The 23,598-nt window shown below is 35.5% G+C and overlaps 1 protein-coding gene across 3 annotated transcripts in view; it reads left to right on the forward strand.

Annotated features, from left to right (window-relative positions):
- PCCA (propionyl-CoA carboxylase subunit alpha) overlaps nt 1-23,598 on the forward strand; it is a 484,900-nt gene that overhangs the window by 355,788 nt on the left and 105,514 nt on the right. For all 3 annotated transcript variants that reach the window (XM_020964021.2, XM_020964019.2, XM_078147299.1), the window contains one exon: nt 22,006-22,104. In XM_020964021.2, coding sequence (XP_020819680.1) covers nt 22,006-22,104 — 99 coding nt within the window. The remainder of the gene's footprint in view (nt 1-22,005; nt 22,105-23,598) is intronic.

Genomic DNA, 23,598 nt, shown 5'->3' on the forward strand with positions numbered 1-23,598 from the left:
TGAATTTAAAATGTATTCCTTTCCTATCTCTGTTGCTAAAAATTAAAAGGCTTCTCTTTCTTGAGGTCTCAACACTGGCACCACGTTCTCCATGAAGATTTTTCTGATCTGCCATTTTGAAAATGAATTTTCCTTCTTCAATTTTCTTTATAAAACTTTAGGTCTCTCCTTTGCCATTGGAAAATCCTCACCTAAGTATTTTTTTTATGTTGATAGCAAATGTTCCCAGTAAATTTTAGGCTTTTTGAACGCACAGAATGCCTTGGGATTTTTCATCTTTGTCTCCTGATAATCTAGCTCACTTTCATATGTATTAAATCTTTAAGAAATGTTTGTCAAATGGAATTAAAATCAAAAGATGGATGGACTTGCATCATTTTAGCATTTGATAAACTATAGACCTTTTCTAAATGTATTTTAATTTCACATTTGCTTAAATCGTCATTCTAAACTATCCTTTCTCTTTTCCATCTTTAGTTTTCTCAGAAAATTAGCTGTGGTTTATTTCCTCTAATCTTTCCAAAACCTTCAAAGATAACTTGAAACTCCATTGGCTTTTTATAGTCTTCCAAGAAACCAAAGAAATATTTCAGTAATATTTTAAAATTTTAAGTCTCTTAAAACTTGTAAGCCCCCCCAAAAAAGTATGGTTTTCATATAGTACTTTTCTTTTACTTTCTCATATTTTAAATTTTTTCTTTCTTTTAACCCTTGATTAGTTAAGTTCGAATTTTTGAACTTTGTTTAATTCAGCTGCTACTCTGAAGCTGATATATCACCCATGTCCTTAGCCTTGGAAATATGCCAGTTTTATTCTCTTTTCAATTTGAAAGTCCATTTTAAAACTAGCAGAATAGTCTTGTTTTTGTTAGCAGTCATCCAGAACTAAAAGGATTTATCAAACAGCTTGAATAGATAATTTTCTTTCTGTAAATGTGAATTTGAAACCTAGATATTGGTTAGATTTAAAATAGTATTTATTTGAAATTTCCTTTGTTTTTCAAAGTGACTTTTGTTAAATATATGTGGTTATGAAGATGTAGGAGGTTGGTTTGTTATGTGTTTGGTGTCTTCTCTCTCTACATGCATACATACATACATACATACATACATATATGCTGTGTTTGTATTTGCTATAAAAGGGCTTAATGAAGTTCTCTGTATAGTGATCCTTGACATAGTTGGAAAGCTTTGATTTGTCAGAAATCTTACTTGGATTTTTAAAAACATATGAATTATCAACACTTAGAACATTTGAACTTGTATTTTTTTAAACTTAAAAACTGATACATTTTGCCTTGCTTTTAGGCTATCTTAGAAAGTTTAAATTAGGGCTATTGTAGTCAGTATTTATTGACCCCTGGTGAAAAACAAAATCAGCTGGTTAAATCTGTCATACAAGTCAATCAGTCTTGTCCTTAAACATTTTTTGAGTGCATACTATATGTTAGGTGGTATAATAGTAAGTGCTGGGGATACAATAGTTATAAAAGACATTCCCTGCCTGCCCCTAAGGATCTCACTCTGTAATGGGGGGGAAGTAAGAAGCAAGTAAATATGTAGGGGAAAAAAATTATATACAGGAAAACTAGGAAATAATTAAAAGAGGGAAGGCATTTCAATCAAGAGAGTTTGGAAAAGGCTTCCTATAGAACAGGGCTTCTTAAACTTTTTCCACTCATGACCCCTTTTTACTCCAGAAATTTTTATGTGACCTCAGCTGTAAAATAGGTATAAAAATCAAACATTTACTGATAACAAATCATAAAGAAATTTATTTTGAAACAATTCCTGAGGATACATACAATTTTACCATTTATTAAAGATGAAAGCAAATTTGAATACTAATGAGATAGATGTGCTTGTTTATTTTTACATAAAGAATTAAATCTTGGCAGAATATTTGATACTGCAGGATATAGAGCATCTTCATTGTTTCTCAGAGTTGATTGATATGTCAATGCTGAGAGCACCACTTAGCATAAATATGTAATACAAAATGGCAGAAGTATGTTTAGGGCCATTTCAGAAATTGTTGGAAATTCTGTCCTAATACCAAGCCAAAATTCATTTAACAATTTTGTATGTAGAGTAAAAACACTGCAATTCATAACATACAATAGTCTCAAATCTGAGCTAAGGTGTTTCTGTCAGTGTTAATTGGTGTTGTGTGCTGTGATAGCATATGCAGTACAAAGTGCACATGTTGTGTGTTATGAACCAAGGCTGTAGTAAAGTTGCATAATCCAACATAGGCAAGTGCTGCCAGAAATACCTCATGTTCATTATGCATTTTATTTTGAATTAATTTTTGGTTTTACTGTTGCCTTTTACTGTTGCCAGATTTTTCTCAACCCCCACATTCAATTACACAGCCCTGTAAGGGGTCGCGACCCACAGTTTAAGAAGTGCTGCAAAGATGGGGTTTTATTCAGGACTTGGAGGAAGTCAGTACATAGAGATAAGGAAAGAGAGCATTACCAGCGCAAGAGCCAGGGAAAATGCTCAGAGCCAAGAGATGGAATATCTTGTTCCTGGAAAAGCCAGGAGATCAGGGTACCTGGATTGAAGAGTATGTAGTTCAGAGTAAGGTATAAGAAGACTAGGTTCGGTGGAAGTTGGAGTGGGTAGATTATGAAGGACTGTGAATGTCAAACAGAATTTTTATTTGATTCTGGGAGTGACAGAGAGCCCCTGGAGTCTCTTGAGTAGGGGGGTAACATGTAACCCCCATGTTATGAAACCATAGACATGGAACTGTTGCAGTCTATGGGAATTTCATATTGCTTTACTATTTTGAAAGATCCTTGATGGATCATTGATATGGTTCTCCTTCCACCATTGTAGACCACCACCCAGGATATTTTTTATAAAGAGATACAGTGTATATCAGTCCTATCTTTGTAAAAATATAAATCCTGATTCCCCAATATTCATTGAAATATATACTACGTAAGCTTATACTTTTATTTTGCCTACTCATGAAATATAATTGAGAATGAATACATATGTAAGAATGTGGATACTTAGCTTGGTGCTTTACAAATAGGTAGAAGCTTTACAAATATTTGTCATATAAATCACCCAGAAAAATTAGTAAAATTCCTTTTTTTTAGCCTCCATTTACAATAGCAAAAAAATTATTTGTTTGCCTCATTACAATTCTATATTGAACACAAATAAATAAATAAAAATCCTTGTATTTGTAACTATATTTGAATTCAAAGTAGGGAGTCAAATTTAATCCATATTTTCATAAAGAAATGTGTTCAAGCATAAATCATGATTCATATGAATATGTAGATTCTTTAATGGGAAGAATAAATAGCAAGATTTATTAATTACTACTTAATGTATTGTTACTTATAATACAAGACCAGTGGTGAGGTTGACATCAAGATACCCAAAGAGTTGCATATTTAACTGAAGTAAACTGAACCACATACAGGAGTAGAATAAGTGATTTAAAGATGTCATGAATTGCTGTTCTAAACAATGTAGCATGATTATGGACTTGGGAAAAATTTTACATAAAATGAGGGGAGCAAGCAGGCCAGCTTAGCTCTTTTTAATTTTTTTTAAGCAACAGTGTTACTTGGAGATTACACATCCAAGAAAATAAAACACAAGTATCAGTAGATTGTGGAAGGAGTAGCTGTGGCCACTGGCAAAAGTTGTACATTTATTTTGTTTCATAAAAGTGATTGGTTGATTGTATGTTGGTTTTTTTCCTATCAATAACCATTCACAGCATCATTAATTTCACCTTGTAACACAGACTTAAATACATGATACAGATAAACTCTGGATATATGTACAACTGGATAATGCCTAATAAGAATCAGCAAACAAATAGGTTATTCCTCTGATGACTATTTATTCCCTAACTTTATGTTTTGTTTCTTTAACCAATGGCTAGTGTGCGTATTTGGTATTGTTAGTACAACAAAGGCCAGCCTGGAAAATGATAAATTATGCTTTTCTTTATTCTTTTAAATAATTTTTGTTGCTTTGGTTTTTTTCCTTGTAACACCCTTTTGATATGCAGAGGCCTTTTAGTGAAGAAGGCAGAAGTATATTCAATAAATCCTAAAATTAGGAACAGAATTGTCAGCACATTCTACCTGTTTACTGATGGTTATCAGATTTTAGATGCTCATTCTCTAGTTTGCCTTGACAGAATGTAAAGTTGCATCTAGTTGGCCAAACACGTGGTCACTGTGAGTAAGCCCTCCTGGTTACTTTTCCTGCTACTGTAACAGTTTTCTAGTATGGTGGTTTCAGAATCTTGATGGACGGTGTAAAAACTTACTCCAATGATTGCAGATATTAAGTTGTATAATTATTTGTTATCAGTGTTTTCACCAGTCTAATCAATACTTCTGTCATTTTATTTTGAAAGGCAATACTGTGATTTAAGTAATTTATTGGGCCACTAGTAGTAACAGTAGAAACTAGAATTTAGAGTTTTCCTGTTTCCTATTTAAGAGGAGTGAAAGCTTCTAGTTAATCTGTTAGCCTTAAATTGTCAGTTATTCTTTTTATGCCAGAGGCTTTGTAGAAATAATAGTTTTCTCTAGCTAGTTCTCATGGGTTGTTTTTGTGATTGACTTAATATTTGCCCACATACTACATCTAAATGTTTTCTAGAGAAATCCTGAAGAAATTGACTTATGCCAGTGTCAAGATTGTGAGTCATTTCTTTGATATGATGAATAGGTCTAAGTATTGATTAAATAAAACATGAACATTGGATACACCATTTGGGCTACTGATTATTTATCAAGAAGAACCCATGGTGGGGAAGAGAACATGCACACACACTAGATCATTAGAGATGTGGAAAAGTAAGCTAGGGCAGATGAAAGGACAATTATCAATAAATAAGTAGATGTAAACGGGACATAAGAAAAGTAGAAGTCCTTTGTATGAAACATAAGAAGAAAATCAGAATTGTATTGTGAGAGTTGCAGGGAGTGCCATCAAATTGAAAATGACATATTTAATGTCCATTTAAAACTAAGTGGGGCAGCAAGGTGGCACAGTGTGGATAGAGCACCAGCTCTGGAGTCAGGAGAACCTGAGTTCAAATCTGGCTTTAGACACATGATACTCACTAGCTGTGTGACCCTGGGCAAGTTACTTAACCCCGATTGCCTTGCCAAAAAAAAGTTATAATAAATAAAACTAAGCATGTCTCATGATTTATTATGAAAAGTAGATGTAATGTTAGGCTGAAAAATGATACATTTAATTACCAGTATTTAATGGCAGGGTACGCCAATGATCTTTTTTCTGAAACAATTCTTTTTAGGAAATCACTATACTATTTCATCTGTATTTTGGTGGCTATAAGAATTATTGAAATATTTTAAGAAATTAAAATATCAACTGTTAAATTCACTTAATCCGTGACTTTTGGGGGAATTGTATATTGTTTCCTTCTGTCAAATTCATCTACTTGGAGAGATTCTTACAGCCATCATTAATAAACTGATATAATTTACAGTGTTATCGTCAGAGAATGACCTTATCACTTCAATATAAAATAAACTAGTATTATAATTAAACTGTGGACAAAATAATGTGTTTTTTAAAAGAAAGAAATTATAGTTGTTACCAGTCAATGAGGCGATAATTAAATAGGCCAGTAAGCTTAGTTGATTTCACATCAGCATATACAGTATTCTTATGGTATTCACATCCTTTATGATTTAATTACACATAAAACATAAGGCTATTTAATTCATTCTTTCAACTGAGATCTTCACCATTATTATGTCTCATTCCCCTTAATTTTTTTGTCCTGTTTTCTTCTTTGTCCTACAAAAAAGGAACCAGTTTCCATGGTTTAGAAAACAAACTATGAGGGAATTTATTCTCTTATCAGTTAATACATCTCATTTGCCTACTAAAGGGCATTTGAGTGGGTGAAATTCTGGAATCCATACTCAAAATTTTGGAATACCATAAATACTTCCATAGATAATTGAAACAAAATATGCCGGAGTTTATAAATTTTTTTCCTAAACAAATGATTAATTAGATTTACTTAGAGATTAAATCAAATAATTGAAGAGTCTTACCTATCTGTAATGCATAAAGAAAATAATGACATAGCAGGATTATTAAAACAACAGGGTCTACAAAGTACCAGTGCTATTCTAGATCATTCATTGTAATTTTTTTTTTTTATCAATAAACAACTGACATTTAACAGCAAGGCTATACAAATAGCCTATAGAGAATTTATCAAAATATTTTTAAAATAGGAGTTCCGCTTCCAGGAGCCAAGATGGCGGAGTAAAAAGGTAGTCCCTCTTACCCTCCCCTGTCAACCTCTGAAAATCCAGAAAATATCACCCTAGGGGAAAAAAAAAACACAACCCTGGAACAGCTGAACTAGAAGAAAGATGGGGACAGCAGTGCAGCAGCCCAGCAAACTGGTCTCCTAGTGCCTTAGCAAAAATAAGGGAAGCAGCACTGCAAAGGACCCCAGACGATAAGCACCCTGCAGCATTCATCTGAAAGGAGCTGAAGAAAGCAACCTGAAGTCTTCCCAAATTCCCAGCCTTGCTGCTTCCATCCCAACACCAGGTAAGCCAGAACCCTACAGCCTCCAGCTGTCAACCAGGAGTTCGATCCTGAAGCCCAGGTGGTAGAGCAGGCAAACACCAACACCTGGACCTCTGAGTGTCTCAGTGAGGGCGGGCGGGGGGGGGGGGGGGGGGGGGGGGGGTGAGACCAGTGGAAACCAGCTCAGAAAACTACCAGGTGCCTCGGTACTCTACAGCAAAGGAATCTCCCAGTGCATTAGCAGAAACGACAGAGGCAGCATTGCAAGGGGCCCCCGGCAGATAAACACCCTGTAGCACCCATCTAAAAGGAGCTCAAGAAAGCTAAAGGAGAGGAAAAGCAGGCAACCTAGAACTGCCTGAAAGTTCCAGCCTTGCTGATTCCAGCCCAACACGAGGTAAGCTGCCAGAACACCCTACAGCCTCCAATTGCCAACATAAGAGGTCCCAGCACACAAAGCCAGTGACCAAGACCTAGGCTCCCAACACAAGAAGCTTGGGTCAGTGCCCTCTGTTCCCCAGCAGGAGAGCTCAATCTCTTTAAAGGCCAAGGAATAAAGAAACCGTGAGTAAAAAGAAACATACCATATATACATATTATGAGAAGAGTGAAGATCAAGACAGAAATTCTGAACAGGACAACATTGTCAACAAACCCACATCTGCAACATCAAAAGGGAGTATGAACTGGTCTGAAGCCCAAAAAGCCTTCTTAGAAGAGCTCAAGAAGGATTTTAAAAGTCTAATGAGAGAGGTAGAAGAGTCCTTAAAAAATACAATTGGCCAATTGGAAAAAAAGTACACCAAAGAAAACAAGTCCCTAAAAAACACAATTGGCAAACTGAAGAAAGCAAATCCCTTAAAAATACAATTGACCAATTGAAGAAGGAAGTACAAAAACTAACAGAAGAAAACAATCTGTTAAAAACTAGAATTGGACAAATGGGAACTAATGACTCTATGAGAGAGCAAGAATCAGTCAAACAGAAACAAAAAAAAATGAAAAAATAGATGAAAACGTAAAATACCTCATTGGTAAAACAACCAACCTGGAAAATCGATCCAGGAGAGACAATTTAAAAATCATTGGACTACCTGAAAATCATGATGAAAAAAAGAGCCTGTATTTCAGGAAATCATAAAGGAAAACTGCCCGAAAGTCCTAGAACCAGAAGGTAAAATAACCATAGGAAGAATAGACTGCTCACCACCTGAGATCCCAAATTGACAACACCAAGGAATAAAATAGCAAAATTCCAAAATTACCAGATGAAAGAGAAGGTGCTTCAAGCAGCCAGAAAGAAACAATTTAAATATCATGGAACCACAGTCAGGATTACACAGGACCTTGCAGCTTCTACATTAAAAGACTGCAGGGCATGGAACATGATATTCCATAAGGCAAAGGAGCTTGGATTGCAGCCAAGGATCAACTACCCAGCAAAAATGAGCATGATTTTTCAAGGGAGGAGATGAATATTCAACAAAATAGGGGGCTTCCAAGCCTTCCTGATAAAAAGACCAGAGCTCAACAAAAAATTTGACCTTCGAGTATAAGACTCAAGAAAGACATAAAAAGGTAAATGGGACAGAAAGATACAAAATGTTGTTGATAAGGGTGGACTGTTTATGTCGCTACAAGGGAAGATGACACTTGCAACTCTTGAGAACTGCATTGTTATTACACCATGTTAAAGGAGTATACATAAAGTGGGTGGATATTAGGTGACTTTGATGTAATGATAAAAAAAAATGTAATCAAGTGGGTTAAATGGATCCAAGTAAGTGGATTAGTCTGATCTTAGAAAATGTACTGAGAGAGGAGGAGGCAAACAGGTAAATTACATTACGGGAAAATACAGAAAATCCTGTTACAGCAAAGGGAAAGAAGGGAGGGGGGTGAGCATTGTTTGAACCTTACTCTCATCAGATTTGGCTCAAGAAGGGAATAACATAATCAGTTAGGTATAGAAATCTAACTTGCCCTATAGGCAGTAGGAGGGAAAAGGGGAAAGAAAAGGGAGGGAGGATAGAAGGGAGGGAAGAAGCAGTAAGGGCAAAGGGGAAAAAAAAGGGAAAGGGATAATAGAAGAAAGGAGAAACTGAAGGAGGGGGTGGTCAAAAGCAAAACACTAGTGTGGAAGGGAAAGGAGAAAGGAGAAAGAAAAGCATAAACAGGAGGGGAAAAGAATGGAGAAAAAGAGGTAGTAAACATAACTGTGAAAGCTGAATCGCTATCTTTTTTTTTCTCTTCTGTTGAGTTATGTTTCCTCTTTCTGATGGTTCCTCCTATTGGTTTTAATTTTTACTTACAACTTCACTAATGTGAAAATATGTTTAACAGGAATGTAAATGTATAACTTATATCAGATTGTGCACCATCTTGGGGAGGGTGGTAGGGAGGAAGGGGGAGAAAAATTTTAAACTCAAAAGCATATGGAAGTAATTGATGATAAATCAAAATAAATTAATGAAATAAATTTTAAAAAATAAACAAAAAAATTTTTTTAAATAAGGAAAGAAAAGAAGTATCTTTAGTGACTTGACTTTCCATCATACTAATATTTGTAGTTTTTTCTTTGCAAGCAGGAGATCCTTGTATTGTATTATGCTAAAAACATCTTGCTGCATTTCCTGTTTCCTCATAACTTCATTATTTTCAGAACCATTTTTGATATTATTATCATTTTTATTATTATTTTAGACATACACACATGCATACATTAAGGGTAGCTAGGTGACACAGTGGATAGAACATTTCTGCCTGGAGTCAGACAGATGTGACCTCACATCCAGCCTTAGTCACTTGCTATCTGTATGACCCTGGGCAAGTCACTTAACTCCTGTTTACCTCAGTTTCATCATCTATAAAGTGGGGATAATAATAGCACCTACCTCACAGGGTTGTTAAAATGAAATAATATTTATAAAATGCTTAGTACAGGGTGTGGTAACTAGTTGGTGCTATGTAAATGCTAGTTGTTAATAGTATATTGTTATTATTTTGAAATATTCTCATCATTGATATGTTACATGTAACCTGGGGCATAGTTTGGTTGGTCCCACTATTGTGACTAAAATTTAAAATCTTCTTTTCTTAAGATCTTAGAGGTAACCCTGGTTTGAGAGGGATGAACTCCTACTTCTTGGCCTGTAGCTCCTAAATCTCTACCATTATACTTCCAATTTATGCAAGATCAATTGCTGTTAACTCTCAAATCTGAAATAGTTACTAAACAATAAGGCAAAAGAAATAATAATAACAACAATTATAATATTACTCACCAGAAGACAGAAAAAACCCAGGAATAATCATAACATTTAATCAGTAGATGACAAAATCAGCAAAAATAGGATATTACAGTTACTCAATAGAAGACCAAAACAGATATTATTACAGTATAATAGTCCATCCAGAAAACTGAGTCACAGCCTTCCACCAATATGTACAATGTTCATGAGGCAGAAGGAGCTCACATTCAAAATAAACGTAGCAGGGAGGTACATGACTGAGACAACTCATCATTCTGGTTTACTGCAGACTTTCATGGCTATCATCCTTTAAGAATAATCTGTACTTCACAAAGCCCCTTCTCTGCTAGCAGCCCTCCTTCTGGTCTTAATTATTCTCTTCTTGGACAGCATCAATCCTCTTCTGTTCTAGAACCTGTGATGCAGTTATAAGCTTTCTTAGCTCACAGCTGCCTCCACCTGGATGCTAAGAAAAAAGTATAGTGCTGCTTCATTTCAAGCAGTTCCCTTAAGCTGGAGAACTTGTGGGTTCTTCCAGTCTGCAAAGAGCAGGGTATTCTATTCTATCTACGTAGCTCCAAGCTTCTTCTCATAGCATAATTCAGCTTACAACAAAACATATGCAATGTCTTGTGTTTTGTCTTGTTTTTTTCCAGAGAGAGCAGTAGAGGGCAAAAAGGCACCTTCAAGGTTTCTCTTTTCTCATTTGAGGTGGTATCAGGGAAAAATAGCCCTCATCACTCTTCATAAAGCAGCAAGATTCAGCTCTCAACCTCTAAGATCCAGCTTTCCTCCAGCCCATTAGCAAAGGAATACTTCTAAATCAGCAAAACCCAGTGAAGCAGTTGAAGAGTCATTTATTTATCTGATCAGAAAGACTTCTATGTCACCTGTCCCTGCTTCCTATGATTTCTGTGCTCAGCTAACTCACCTTCTTCTATCTTGTTCTATATTTCTTCTCATTTATTCTCTTCTAGTTGGCTTCTTTAAGGCCTCAAATCAGAGCTTCCTGATTATCAGGCAGCTCTTTACTATAAGCAGTAAAATCCATCTTTCTGTCAGCTATGAACCCAGAAATCCTCATATAATCTTTCCATAGACCCTAGGCAGTTATTTGATTTATAATTGTGTATGTTGTAATCTTCAAAACACTAAAAAAAAATAGTCTCATACAGATGAACTAATAGGTCATAATTCCCTCAATCCATAGATACTGCTGTCATTGCTCTGCCTTGAAACAGATTGTCTCAGTACTTTTATCTGAAGGTCAGGTCTTTATCTAGTCCTTACAACCGTATATGTATCTCTTCATATTTTATCTGTGAAACTATTCACATCGCAAGTGGATTTTTGTCATTTTTCCATACACATACATTCTCTTTCTGTCTCTTTCAGCAGCCAAACTCTTCATGTACAAAAGGAGCAATACTTGGTATTTGTAAGACCTATTTTACTTAATTTGGGTAAAAGATATATATCTTATATTTGCCTAAAGGGTTGCATATCTTTAAGTGATTAAAATAAAGAGGATGTTTGGCAAGTGACTGATGCAGTGGTTAGTTAAAATATTCTGACTATATCATGAGATAGCTGAGGAAATGAGTTTTTTTTTTAATATTAAAGGATGTAGGTAATGTCTCTCTAATGCCAAATTATTTCAGGGTGTGCTTTCTACTTTTTCCCTTGTGATTGCGTAGGTAGGAAAATAGAATGTTCCAAACAACTCATGGAAGAGTTTCCTCATCAGCATCGTTTTTACCAAAATTCAGTTAAATGGTTTTGAGGAATATAAAATTATAGTTCCTATTAGTTCGTGGGAGGAAATATTCTCTGGATAGGAAAGAAATATTGTTTTAAACTATTATATAAATGAACTCTGCATTCACTATTTTATTATGAATTAGCTACAACTAAAATAGTTTTCAATTATACTATCAAAAAGTTGTTTATTATTTAGGACAGTTTGAAATTAATTATTGCCCAAGACATCCTTAGTCCTGTTACTTTAATATTTTACTAGCATACAATTAGTAATTGATTATGTAATAACAGTAAGTATATCTTTCTATTAGAGATTTTAATAGATAATGTAGACATATTACTTTGTGTTTTACTGTAAAATAGGAGTACAATTCTTTTTTGTCACTTCCTTGTTAACTTTATTTCCTTCCCATCTCCCCCACTTTTGCAAACGATGATGTAGAGATGTTATTTTGCCTGATAGATAAAGGTCTGGCTTAAAAGATAAGAAACTTGTTCTTAACTCTGCCATAGAAGTCCAGGTACCATAGTGCATTTCTCTGTACTTTAGTTGAATAACACCTGATCATATTCCTCCCTATATCCTCTTTTTATGTTTTGAGAGTGAGCTTCTTAAGAGTGCTGTTGGGGCAGCGAGGTGGCACAGTGGATAGAGCTCAAGCCTTGAAGTCAGGAGGGACCTGAGTTCAAGTGGCCTCAGACACATGACACTTACTAGCTGTGTGATGCTGGGCAAGTCACTTAACCCTGATTGCCTCACCAAAAAGGCAAAAAAAAAAGAGTGCTATTAATTCTTTAGAAATATAGTTACAACAGTGATGATATTTTAGGGGTTCCTAACAAAATTTTTGAAGTCCAAATTTATGCATGGTAAATCATCCTTGGAATGTAGACTTTCCTTTTTCTATAATCCTAGTGACTTTTGCTTTGGAGTTAGTATTCATTCTTTTGCTAGATATTATCCAGAACCATTCCAGTTTGCCTTATCTACCAATTATGGCCTTAGAATCATGCTTTTCTTTCTGCATTTTCCATCAGCTTCCTATTAAAGCTAGGAAGGCCTTTTTTTTTAATCAATCGACTCTTCATTGTCTGTATAATTATTCTCCATTGATACAAATGACTGACAATTGACTTGATTTTTTTTTTATATTGAAGCTATTAAGACCTTCTCTTGATCTATTTCTGGGCAAGGATAGATTATTTAATGAGAAAATGACAGTGTAAATCAACATGTTTAGACATAGGATAAATTCAGAAGCAAATATAGCTGAGAGAGGCCTCCAATTCCATTTAAAGGCAAGATTGTGCATTTAATTACTATTTAAGTGATAAATGATGGTCAGACCTCTCTTATCAGCTTGGCTTTGTAAATTTATAATGCCTGAGTGTTTCCACTAATGTGTTTATTGAGGGGTTGTTTAAGCATAATATAGTCAGCAACAACCGGTGTTTCCTTCTCATGATAATGTTTTAAGATAGTAATGCAATTTCTTGGTCATAGTTCTCGAGTCATTGAGAATTTGGTATTATGTGGCATCATTTGGATCAACTTTGAGCATATCCATCAGGTCTCTCTGAAGAAACAGTATCCACTAAGATTACCTTGAATTCTGTTACATTAGCCTGCTCTGTAGGATGACTGAGAGTAATTGTTTATCAACTCCTAACTACTATGCCTAAATGCTGAATTTCTGAAATCCTGGAGAGGTATGTAGAAATAGCAAACTAATATGGCAGGGAAGGGGAAGACAGACAGAAGTAGAGGAGTACAGAGAAAGAAAGTTATGCAGTATCACAAGACGTTGAGATAGCATTCAGTCAAATTTGCTAAAAGAGCAAATGCATTTTCATTAGTTCCATTTCCACAGAATCCAATTGTCATAAAAGCTCAACTCAAACAAAATATAGATTTCCCATTATCCAGATGCAGTGATTCCAAATGGGAGAGTTGGTAAACTCAGTGGTCACTTGATTTATTTGTCATAGCATAAACTATAAAAGTGTATTATGGTTGTGGCTGAATTTTTAAAAATTAATTTATTTTGATTTGTAATCCATCACTTCCATAAGCTTTTGAGTTTTAAATTTTTCTCCCTTCTCTTCCCACCTCCCTCCCCAAAATGATGTGCAATCTGATACAGGCTATACATATACATACCTATTAAACATTTTCACGTCAGTGATGTTGTAAGTAATAATTAGAACCAATAGCAGGAGCCACCTAAAAGAGGAAGCAAAACAGAACAGAAGAAAAAAAAATAGCAAACAGTATGCTTCGATCTGTATTCAAACTCCATAGTTCTTTCTTTGGATGTGGATAACATGAGGCCCTTGGAGATGTCTCAGATCCTTGTATTGCTGAGAAGGGTTAAGTCTATCAATGTTAGTCATTGCATAATGTGGCTGTTACTGTGTACAATGTTCTCCTGGTTCTGCTCACTTCACTCAGCATCAGAACATACGAGTCTTTCCAGGTTTTTCTGAAGTCTGCCTGCTCATCATTTCTTATATAGCACAATAGTATTCCATTACATTGTTATACCACAACTTGTTCAGCCATTCCCCAGTTGATGGGCATCCTTTCAATTTCCAATTCTTTGTCACCACAAAAAGAGCTGCTATAAATGTTTTTGTATGTGTGGGTCCTTTTCCCATTTTTTATGACATCTTTGGAATATAGCCCTAGAAGTGCTATTGCTGGGTCAAAGGGTATGCACATTTTTATAACCCTTTGGGCTCAATTCCAAATTGCTCTCCAAAATGGTTGGATCATTTCAGAACTTGTCATTGATGTTTTTTAACCAGTGGTTTTATCTTTTCTATTTAGTTATAGACCCATTTATAATGGCCATTTACACTCACTGCCTGTGGCAACTGTCTAAGACTAACTTGCAGAGCCAGTGTCATTCTATATTAGCACAAGAGGCCCCTTATCCAGTGAAATCACATGCCCTGTTTTAAAGGAAATTGTCTTTTAAAGGCACTAAGGATCTTTAATTTGGTGAAGAAAAGCTTTAAGAGATACATGATAGGTATCAATTTTTTGAAGGAAAGAATTCAGAGAAATAGTAGGAAGTCATAGATAGAGAAATTTTGGCTAACCAACTGCCACCAACCGGCAGATAGGTACAAAAGCTTTAGGCAGGGCAGCACCCTCCAGATCATCAGTCCTGCTTTGAGCATACCCCTTGCAGCCATTTTCTGAGGAAGCAGCTATTGTGGAAAGGGGGCCAGCTTTGCCCACCAACTGCTAGCCAGTTGATACATACAGATCCAGCAAGCCAGCTTTGCTCAAGCAGCAAGATCCCCTTTGGGGGGAGATAAAAGGAAGTGAAAGCACCACCACCTTGACTCCTGTCTCTCCTCAGACCCTGATGGTGATAACTCAGGACTCTGAACCTAAAAGCCTTGAGAATAGCAATGCTTTCAACCCCTGTGGAGATAAAGCCTGGTATCAGCTATGGAAGATCCAGAAGAGAAAGTTATTGTCACCAAAATCCTTGGCCTGTTAAATGTTTCAACATCAGGAACTAATAGGATTTTATCAGTAGAAATGACATTTTAAAAAAAGATATTACCATCTGCTTTGCAGGACTATTTTCATCTCAGTTTAAGCTGAAGCCTTCCATTAATATTATCTCCCCCATCAGAATGTGAGCTCCTTGATAAAAAAAAAGACTGTCTTAACTTTTCTATTCATATCCTCAATAATTAGTCCAGTGCTTTACACAAAGTAAGTGCTTAATAAATCTATCCTTCCTTTCTTCCTTCGTTCTTTCTTCCACCATTTATTTTTTCATTCATAGAAGGAAAATTTCCTACCAATTATATGTGTCTAAAAATGGAATTGGCTGCCATGATAGATAGTTTTTTCCTCTCACTAAAGCTCTTTAAATAAAGGTTGCATGCCAGCTTGTCAGCCAAACCAGCATACTTGCTCTTGCCCACACTTAGTACTCCATTTCCCATCTCTTTGCTTTTGGACAGGCTGTTCTTCATGCCTAGAATGTATTCCCTTCTCACGTTTGCATCTCCAAACACCTGGCTTTTTCAAGGCTTGGTTCATATTATATCTCTAAAAAAGCTTTCTTGATCTCTTTATTTGCTAGTGCTGTCTCCCTCCTCAAATTACTGTGTATATACTTATCTTGTTTACGTATTATAAACCCCAATAGAACATAAGATCTTTGAGAGTATAGACTAGATGCTTGGTTTTTTAAAAAAATTATATTATATTGTGATTCTTCTTCAGTTGTGCATTGGAATTGGTGGCCTTTTATAACTTTGAGATTCTATACTTTGGCGGTGATAATCTAAAATTAAGGTTAAGGTACTCAAAGGTCATCATTGAAGAGGAGGTCTGAGCTACAGCATATGCAGAGTTCAAAGAAAAGGGCTGTAGTCACATGCCAGTGGTGTAGTGGAAAAAGATGTGGACTTCAAATGGAGGCACCTAAGTTCTTATCCTAGCTCTGACACTTAGAAACTTTGTGACCTAATCTTTCTGAGCCTGTTTCCTCTTTTGTGAAATGGTAATAATATTTATAATATCTACCTCACAGAACTATAAGGCAAATTTGTATAAAACTTAATTACAGTTGTTATTATTATCTTAAAGTCATTATGAGAGAAGTGGTTCCCCATTACCTGTCGATTAGAAGAAAAACTCCTTAGCCTGGCACGCAAAACCATCTACAGATTAGTCTACTTTTTTTTAATGTAATCAAAATAAACCTCCTTTAATGATCAAGAATCACAATTATAGCAATGTTCAGACTTAATCAGGAAAAGATAAGAGGTTCAGCAATATTACACAGTCTAACAATATTGGAATGAGTGAATTCTGCAAAACAAAGAGCTTTAGAAAGCAGACAGTTCTAATGAAGGGGGAAGACACCTTAATTCGAGTTTTTTCTTATCAAATTAATATATGTCAATATCAGTAAGAAAATTCCCGAAAGAGAAAGCTCCATGTAAAGACTATAAAGAAAAAGAAAGTGTTTCTTCTTGGTGCAAGGGGTCTTCATACTGTGGTGGAAAGAACCCTGACTTTGAAGTCAGAGCATTTGGATTCTAATCCTAGCTCAATTTACTGCTGCTACTAATATTCCTACCAGTATTCCTACCACTAGCACACAACCACTACCTAATATTTATGTAGTGCTTTACAAATATTATCTTATTTTATCCAAACAACAACCCTTTGTAGGTAGGTACTGTTATTCCATTTTATAGGTCAGGACACTGAGGCTGAGAGAGGTCTTACTGAGGGTCACATATCTAGTAAGTGTTTGAGGCTAAACTGTAACTCACTTTTCTTGACTCTAAATTCAAAGCTCTGTCCACTGCTTTACCTAGCTACCTCTGCTGCCTAAGTTCTATAACCCCCTTTTCCCGGGACTTTAGCCTCCACGTCAGAAAAATCAGAAGGTCAGATTAGATCACCCAAAGGGCCCTACAAAAGCATAAATTCCATGATTTGGCTCCAGGGATTCAGTAGAAATGTGGGGGGAAGAGATCATGTTTCAACATAGCCTGTCTCCACACTTCATAAAGAAAAATCATCACTCCATGGAATCATACATGTAGAGCTAGGGAAAAAAAAAATCTCAAAAGGCCTCAGATTCCTTCCTCCCGCCCTACAGATTAGGTACCTAAGGACCAGAAAGCCCAAATAACCTGTGCAAGATCATACACGTTCTTGATATTCATTGTTTTGCTAGAAAAACATTTTTTGGGGGGTGGGAGGACTTAAATTCACATGCTGCCCAGAAGCTCTTGAACTTCCTGGATTTTTTTTTGTGTGTAATGGCTTTTGTTTTTTACATCATAGTCATTTCCCAGTAAAACACACCCTTACAAACACACACACACACACACACACTCTCTCTCTCTCTCTCTCTCTCTCTCTCTCTCTCTCTCTCTCTTCTCTCTCTCTCTCTCTCTTTCTCTCTTTCTCTGTCTGTCTCTCTCTCTCTCTGAACTTTCCCTTATAGCAAAGAAAAACAGTTAAGCAAAATGTCCATGAAAGTAATGTCTGATAATGTAATTTTACTTCCACACCTGTGGGACCCCTCTTTCTTTAACAAGAGGAATGAAATGTGTTTTATCACCTGTTTTCTAGGACTAGGATTGGCTGTTGCCATTAATCTGTTTTGTTCTATTGCCTTTTAGTGTTGTTTTCAAGTCAGTAAATACTTATTAAGCGCCTGCTCTGTATGATACACTGTGCTAATAATTAGCTCTTGGGATACAAAGAAAGGCAAAAGACAGTCCCTGGTTTCAGTGAGCTCATAGTTTAATGGGGGAGGCAACATGCAGGCTCTGTACAACAAATTAATTTAGCCTCTCCATGGAACTGACCTTAGAAAAGTTGTCCTTGAACCCAAGGACATTTTACTTTCACATTTTATTAATTTCTAAATTTGCCAATCAGTGAACCCCAATTTAATACATTGACTCCTCTGACTTAATCTGAGCCAGTTTGACTCCCTGAGATTAGAAATTTGCATCTAATTCCTAATCAGTTTCTCCTCTCTTCTTCTGTGATCATATACTCCTTTGGTATCCTGTTTCCCTTCATGCTTCTTTCTGCCTCCCATTTTGGTCCCCAACAGTTGAGGGGTTTTTGGCATTTATTTATATGGAAAGAATATACAAATTCAGAAACAAAAACACATCAGGGCAAAGCAGCTGAAAGTGTGACTAACAGAAAACTACCCAGTTCCATATTGGATTTATTCAACAAGTACATATTAAGTTCCTACTCTGCACAAGTCACTGTACCAGATGCTAGGATCCAAAGATAAACAAAAACATTCCCTACACTCTCTGCTGTGGAAAAAAACAACAAGAAAACCAACAACAACAACAGTGTTTTGTTTGAAAACAACATCAACAACAACAAATGTACAGAAAAATAAATACAAAATATATGCAAAATAAACACAAAGTTAAATTAAGGCAGTGAGGGCACTAACAGCTGGGAGGATCAGGAAGGACCATCAATGGTACTTGAGCAAATGGTACTTGAACTGAATCTTGAAAGTAGCCAGAAATTCTAAGAAGTGCAGGCTAGCAGGGAGAATATTTTAGGAAATAAGGAATTGTGTATGCCTGGGTGGAGAGATGGGAGATGGAATGCATATTTGAGGAACAGCAAATAGGTAAGTTTGGCTGAAATTTAAGAGTCTGTGAAAAGGAATCATATTCTGTAACCCTAGAAAAGTAGGCGAAAACCAGATTGTGAAGGGGAAATACTTGATAATTGTACTTTAGGAATTTGGCAGCTATGCAGAGGATGGATTGGACATTAAGTTTGAGATGCCTTTGAGGCATACAATGGAAAATATTCACCAAGCAGTTAGTGATTCTAGACAAGAATTTAGGAGAGAAATTAAAGTTTCATATAAAGATCTGGAAGTCACCTAGGAGTGTTAATTGAATCCATGGGAACTGATGAAATTATTTAGAGACATGGTCTAGAGCCAGGTTGGGGAACCTGCGGCGAGGCCACATGAGTGTGGCCCTTTGACTGAATCCAAACTTCACAGAACAAATCCTTTTGTCTAGAGATTGAAGAAGGAAGAGGCCCAGGACAGAGCCTTGGGACACACTGGTAGCTAGAGGTGGTCTCCAGTAAAGGAGACTGAGAAAGAGCAGTTAGAAATGGAGATCTAAGAGAGAGCTGTGTAATGATGAAAACCGCATAGGGGAGTATCTAAGAGGAAAGAATGATTAAAAGTATCAGATGCTGAAAAGAGATCAAAAAGAATGGAAAAGGAGAAAAGGCCATAGGATTTGGTAATTAGAACATTAGTGAACTTGAAGAAAGTTGTTTCAGGTAAATAATAGGGTTATAATTTAAATAATGTTTCAAATCACTAATAAATTAAAGAAATGCAAATTGGAACAATTCTTAGATTCTACCTAATGTACCTTAGCTATTTATTTAATTCTTATCAGCCCTAGGATGTGTTGATAAAATATTTGTGTCATGTACATTGGAATCCATAGGCTAAAAGAACCTGTTACAGATTATTCTGAATTATCTGTCCCCCTTCTCAAGAAAATATTTGTTTGTGAACTCTAGAAATGAGTCATATTAGCCATAATTTAAAGATAGGGGAATTTCTTTTGAAAATTAACTTTATTTCAAATTGATTAATTACTCATGCTTTCCTTTTAGTATAATGGTTTGCTAGTTTTAACTGGTTTTATCACGCATTGAGTGCTGATTTTATACAAAGCATATTGCTTTAGTGACTTAGATCTTATCAAGATGATGCTAGTATAATTGAAACAAATAAGATTAACACAAAATTTGACTATTTTAAATTCTAGGTAGCCGTTTAAAAAATTCAAATATGAGAGAGAATCCTCTTATCCCATGTCCTTTTTTTATTTTATCTCACTACATTTAAAAAAATAATTTGAATGTTTTAGTATGTAAAACAGTAAAGGTTGGAAATATTTTTCCCCAAGAGGGAAACTTTTAAGATTAAGCTCAGCTGTCAGAGTACCCAACAGATAACAGGTATTACAATTGAATCAAAAATATCTGCACCATGTATCTGTCCTGCCCTGCCCTCCCCTTCTCTTTTTCCCTCCCCTCCCACTTCCCCTTCCTCTTCCCTTCACACTTTGCACTTCTCTAATTTATTTTTCACTTTTTTCTGCGTGTCATATCCCTTTTGCTAGACTTTAAATTTCATAAGGGTAAAGATTGTCTTATCTAAACTTTGTGCCTCTCTAGCTCTTACCATAGTAGGTATTTTAATAAGTGCTTTTTGATTGATAGGTTAAAATAAAAATAAAGTGATAGCTATGCTTTTCTTTGTTTAATAATTAGAATAAAGCTCTCAGTGAACTGAAGAACATTCAAAGAAAGCATTGATTTGGAATCACAAAGAATTTCAGTTTTCTTGGGGGGGAAATGGGTTTTACAAGGTATTTTAAAAAGAATTTTAATTTAAAAAACTTACTTGCTCTTAGGTAATTATGGTATAATTATGTCAGTAGTTTTCAGTATTTAGATAACTTCATCCTTTGGCCCTTTTAGTCTTTTTTCATGTATGCTAAAGTTATTATGTGCAACAAAAAAAAAATTGAATAGTATCAGAAGATCTATATGGGTTGAACAAGTACCAAAATTGATGATATCATCAAAGTAGCAAAATTATTAACTGAATTGTTCTTGGAATAGGATTGTTTTTATGGGTGGGTGTATTGGCATAATTGGTGTATTTTGAAGTAAAGGACTTGAATTAAAATTCTAGCTCTGCCACTTGACTATTTGTGGGACCATGGATGTCTTCACCTCTCTGGATCCCAATTTTCTAATCTGTGAAATGAAGGGACTTGAATCAGATGACCTGTGACATCTCTACTAGCTCACTATATTAAGGTCCTATGATGTCGCTGTATTTTAGCATGGAATAAAAATTGTTTAAGATAATCATTGTGATTTATTTAGAAGTGAAATCCAGGACAGCCAATAGTCGATAATTCTGGCTCTACCACTTTTTTTTTTAAACCTAGATAAATTTATAAAACTAGTTATTCTTGGGGTAGTCTATATGTGTGAAATGGAGATGGTAATTTAAGTATTTGGCTGCTTCCTCTGTTAAAGAGAAAATACCAGTGAAGTTACTTTACTTGAAAAGGAAAAATTACGTGAATTCAAAGCATTATTTTGCTTGATTTTAATTTTAAACCAGCCTTTATTAATTTTGCTTCCTTTCAGTAACCTTAATGTTATTTGGAATTTAATTATTTTCTACCGGAAATCATATCTAATAGCTTAAGAAACAGATGATGTTTGTTATTTTTTTCTTAATCATCTTCTTGGAGTTGACATGCAGTTCTGAAATTAGTCATTTGAGATTGAGAAAAAATATGACAGAACTTTGCAAAGTTTGACTAGACTTTGAGATGGAACACTAAAGAATGTTGCTTAATTACAGCCTCTGTTAATTAAGATAACAGTGCAGAGCCTTTCATTAAAATTAACATAGAAAAAGTTCTTCCTTGGTCCTTGGAGAGGATATTATATGCAAGCCCTGTTGCGTGGGTTGCAAAGTGTCACTGGAATTTATATGCATTACTTGTCTAATTGCAGTAAATGTAGCATGTCCAGATAGGTTTAAAAGTTGGATGGCTGTTTGTTACTTACTGAAAATCACTTGAAACCTCAGTACCCAGAGGCAGCTGTTCACAGGTCCTTCACCTCTCCCCAGAGATGGCTTGGAAGACTGTGTTGTTGGACCCTGTCTTTTATGGCAGGAGCAGTAAACATGACAGGTTGTTTGGGAGCCATCTGTTTAAAATGGCTACTGCTTTGTATGCAGCAATGAACTTGAGATCAGTTTTCTCTCTGTCTTCATGGTAACAGTCTTATTTGGTGTCACAACAGGTGGAAGTTGATGGGTCGAAACTAAATGTGACCAGTGAATGGAACCTGGCTTCACCTTTATTGTCTGTCAACATTGATGGCACTCAGAGAATTATACAGGTAAATAGACTGATGGTTTACTTTAAGAACCTCAATATGCTTTCAAATTCCTATCAATACCTGCATGATTAAAATTTAAAGGTATAGTAGAAGAAAGCTGTATTTCACTCTTATCCTTTTGATGCTGCATGGTTTTGAATTAACATTTTTGGAATGCATTTTTGAGAAATGTACTTTGGTTACTCACAATCTAATGTTAACTTTTTTCTTCTTATTTGTTTTTCATGGGTAGGGCAGAAATTTGTTATGGAAAGTTCTATTTTCTTGTCAGTAATACATTTTGCATGTTCTTATGCTTTACTATTTGAGGTTACTTCCAAAAGTCATTAGGAGGTTACCATTTTAGTTACCTTACTGACCTGACTCTTCTGACCAGGTAAAATAATGAATTATTTATTTTTAACAAAGACACCATCCATTGTGTAACCTCTCCATAGTCCATAAAAGTTTCTTTAAATTCTTCAAGAGTCATTTGCCCTAATGTCCCAAGGGTAGGGTTGTCCAGTAGAACAAACTCCAAAATCTGAACTAGTTTTAGAAAGAAATTTATTAGGTCATTTTTGCAGAGGAGAGCAGGTCAGAAAGGAGGTGTGGCTCCCTCTCAACCAAGCTCTGAAAGATTTACACTATATAGAATTTAGAGAAGGGTACCCACACACAAACCACATGTACACAGTTAAGCAGTTTTGCCAAGAAGGCAATTGGAAAGCAAGGTAGATTGAGATGGAAATGATTAAATATAAACATTCAATATAATTTGACCATAAGCCAAAATACAAGGGAACCCAAAACACAAGCTAGAGTGGATCCAAAACAAGTCCTGTGTGTTGGAACCCAAAACAATATTTGGGTGGATCCAGGATCTAAGGGAACCTAAAGTCCCTTGTAGCCATCTCCAGCATTCCGGGAGAGTTACTGAGGTCAGGGTGACATTCTGGGTTCAAACAATCTCTAGTTAGATTTAAACATTTTATTATGTATAACAAACATATTAATAAATTTTCTGAACAGTATAATAAAGCTTTTCCCCACAGAAGTTACACCCATTTGCCTTAATATTCCAAGGGTAGTTAACACTTAATTCTTTATAGGTAAAGAACTCTGTTTACATTTGAGTAAAAGGTTGCCAGCAGTCTATATTTTTCCAAACATAACTTCATTTGGTATATAATAAAATCAGTAAGTAACACTTATGTTTTGGGGTTGTTTTCTCTTCACCCTAAAGCATTTAAGAAGACACTTTTCTTGTGAAAGAAGATATTACAACTTTCAAGAATGTATTCCCTAAAGACACTAATCTTCATAATCTAAGAGTGGCAGATAGAGTTACAGAGACTGTCTTTACCATGCTATTATCTCTTGCCTGTGACTAGGTATTAGAAAGTTGCCAGGATTATAGGATTTAGAGATCTTAGATCATGCTATCCAGCCCCCTCACTTTATAGAAGAGGAAGCTAAGGAGAGGTAGGTCTCACTTCACTGGAAGTCTCCAGT

The sequence above is a fragment of the Phascolarctos cinereus genome, unplaced genomic scaffold, assembly GCF_003287225.1.
Source record: "Phascolarctos cinereus isolate Bilbo 61053 unplaced genomic scaffold, phaCin_HiC Scaffold_7;HRSCAF=346, whole genome shotgun sequence".
In the NCBI taxonomy this organism is placed as follows: domain Eukaryota; kingdom Metazoa; phylum Chordata; class Mammalia; order Diprotodontia; family Phascolarctidae; genus Phascolarctos; species Phascolarctos cinereus.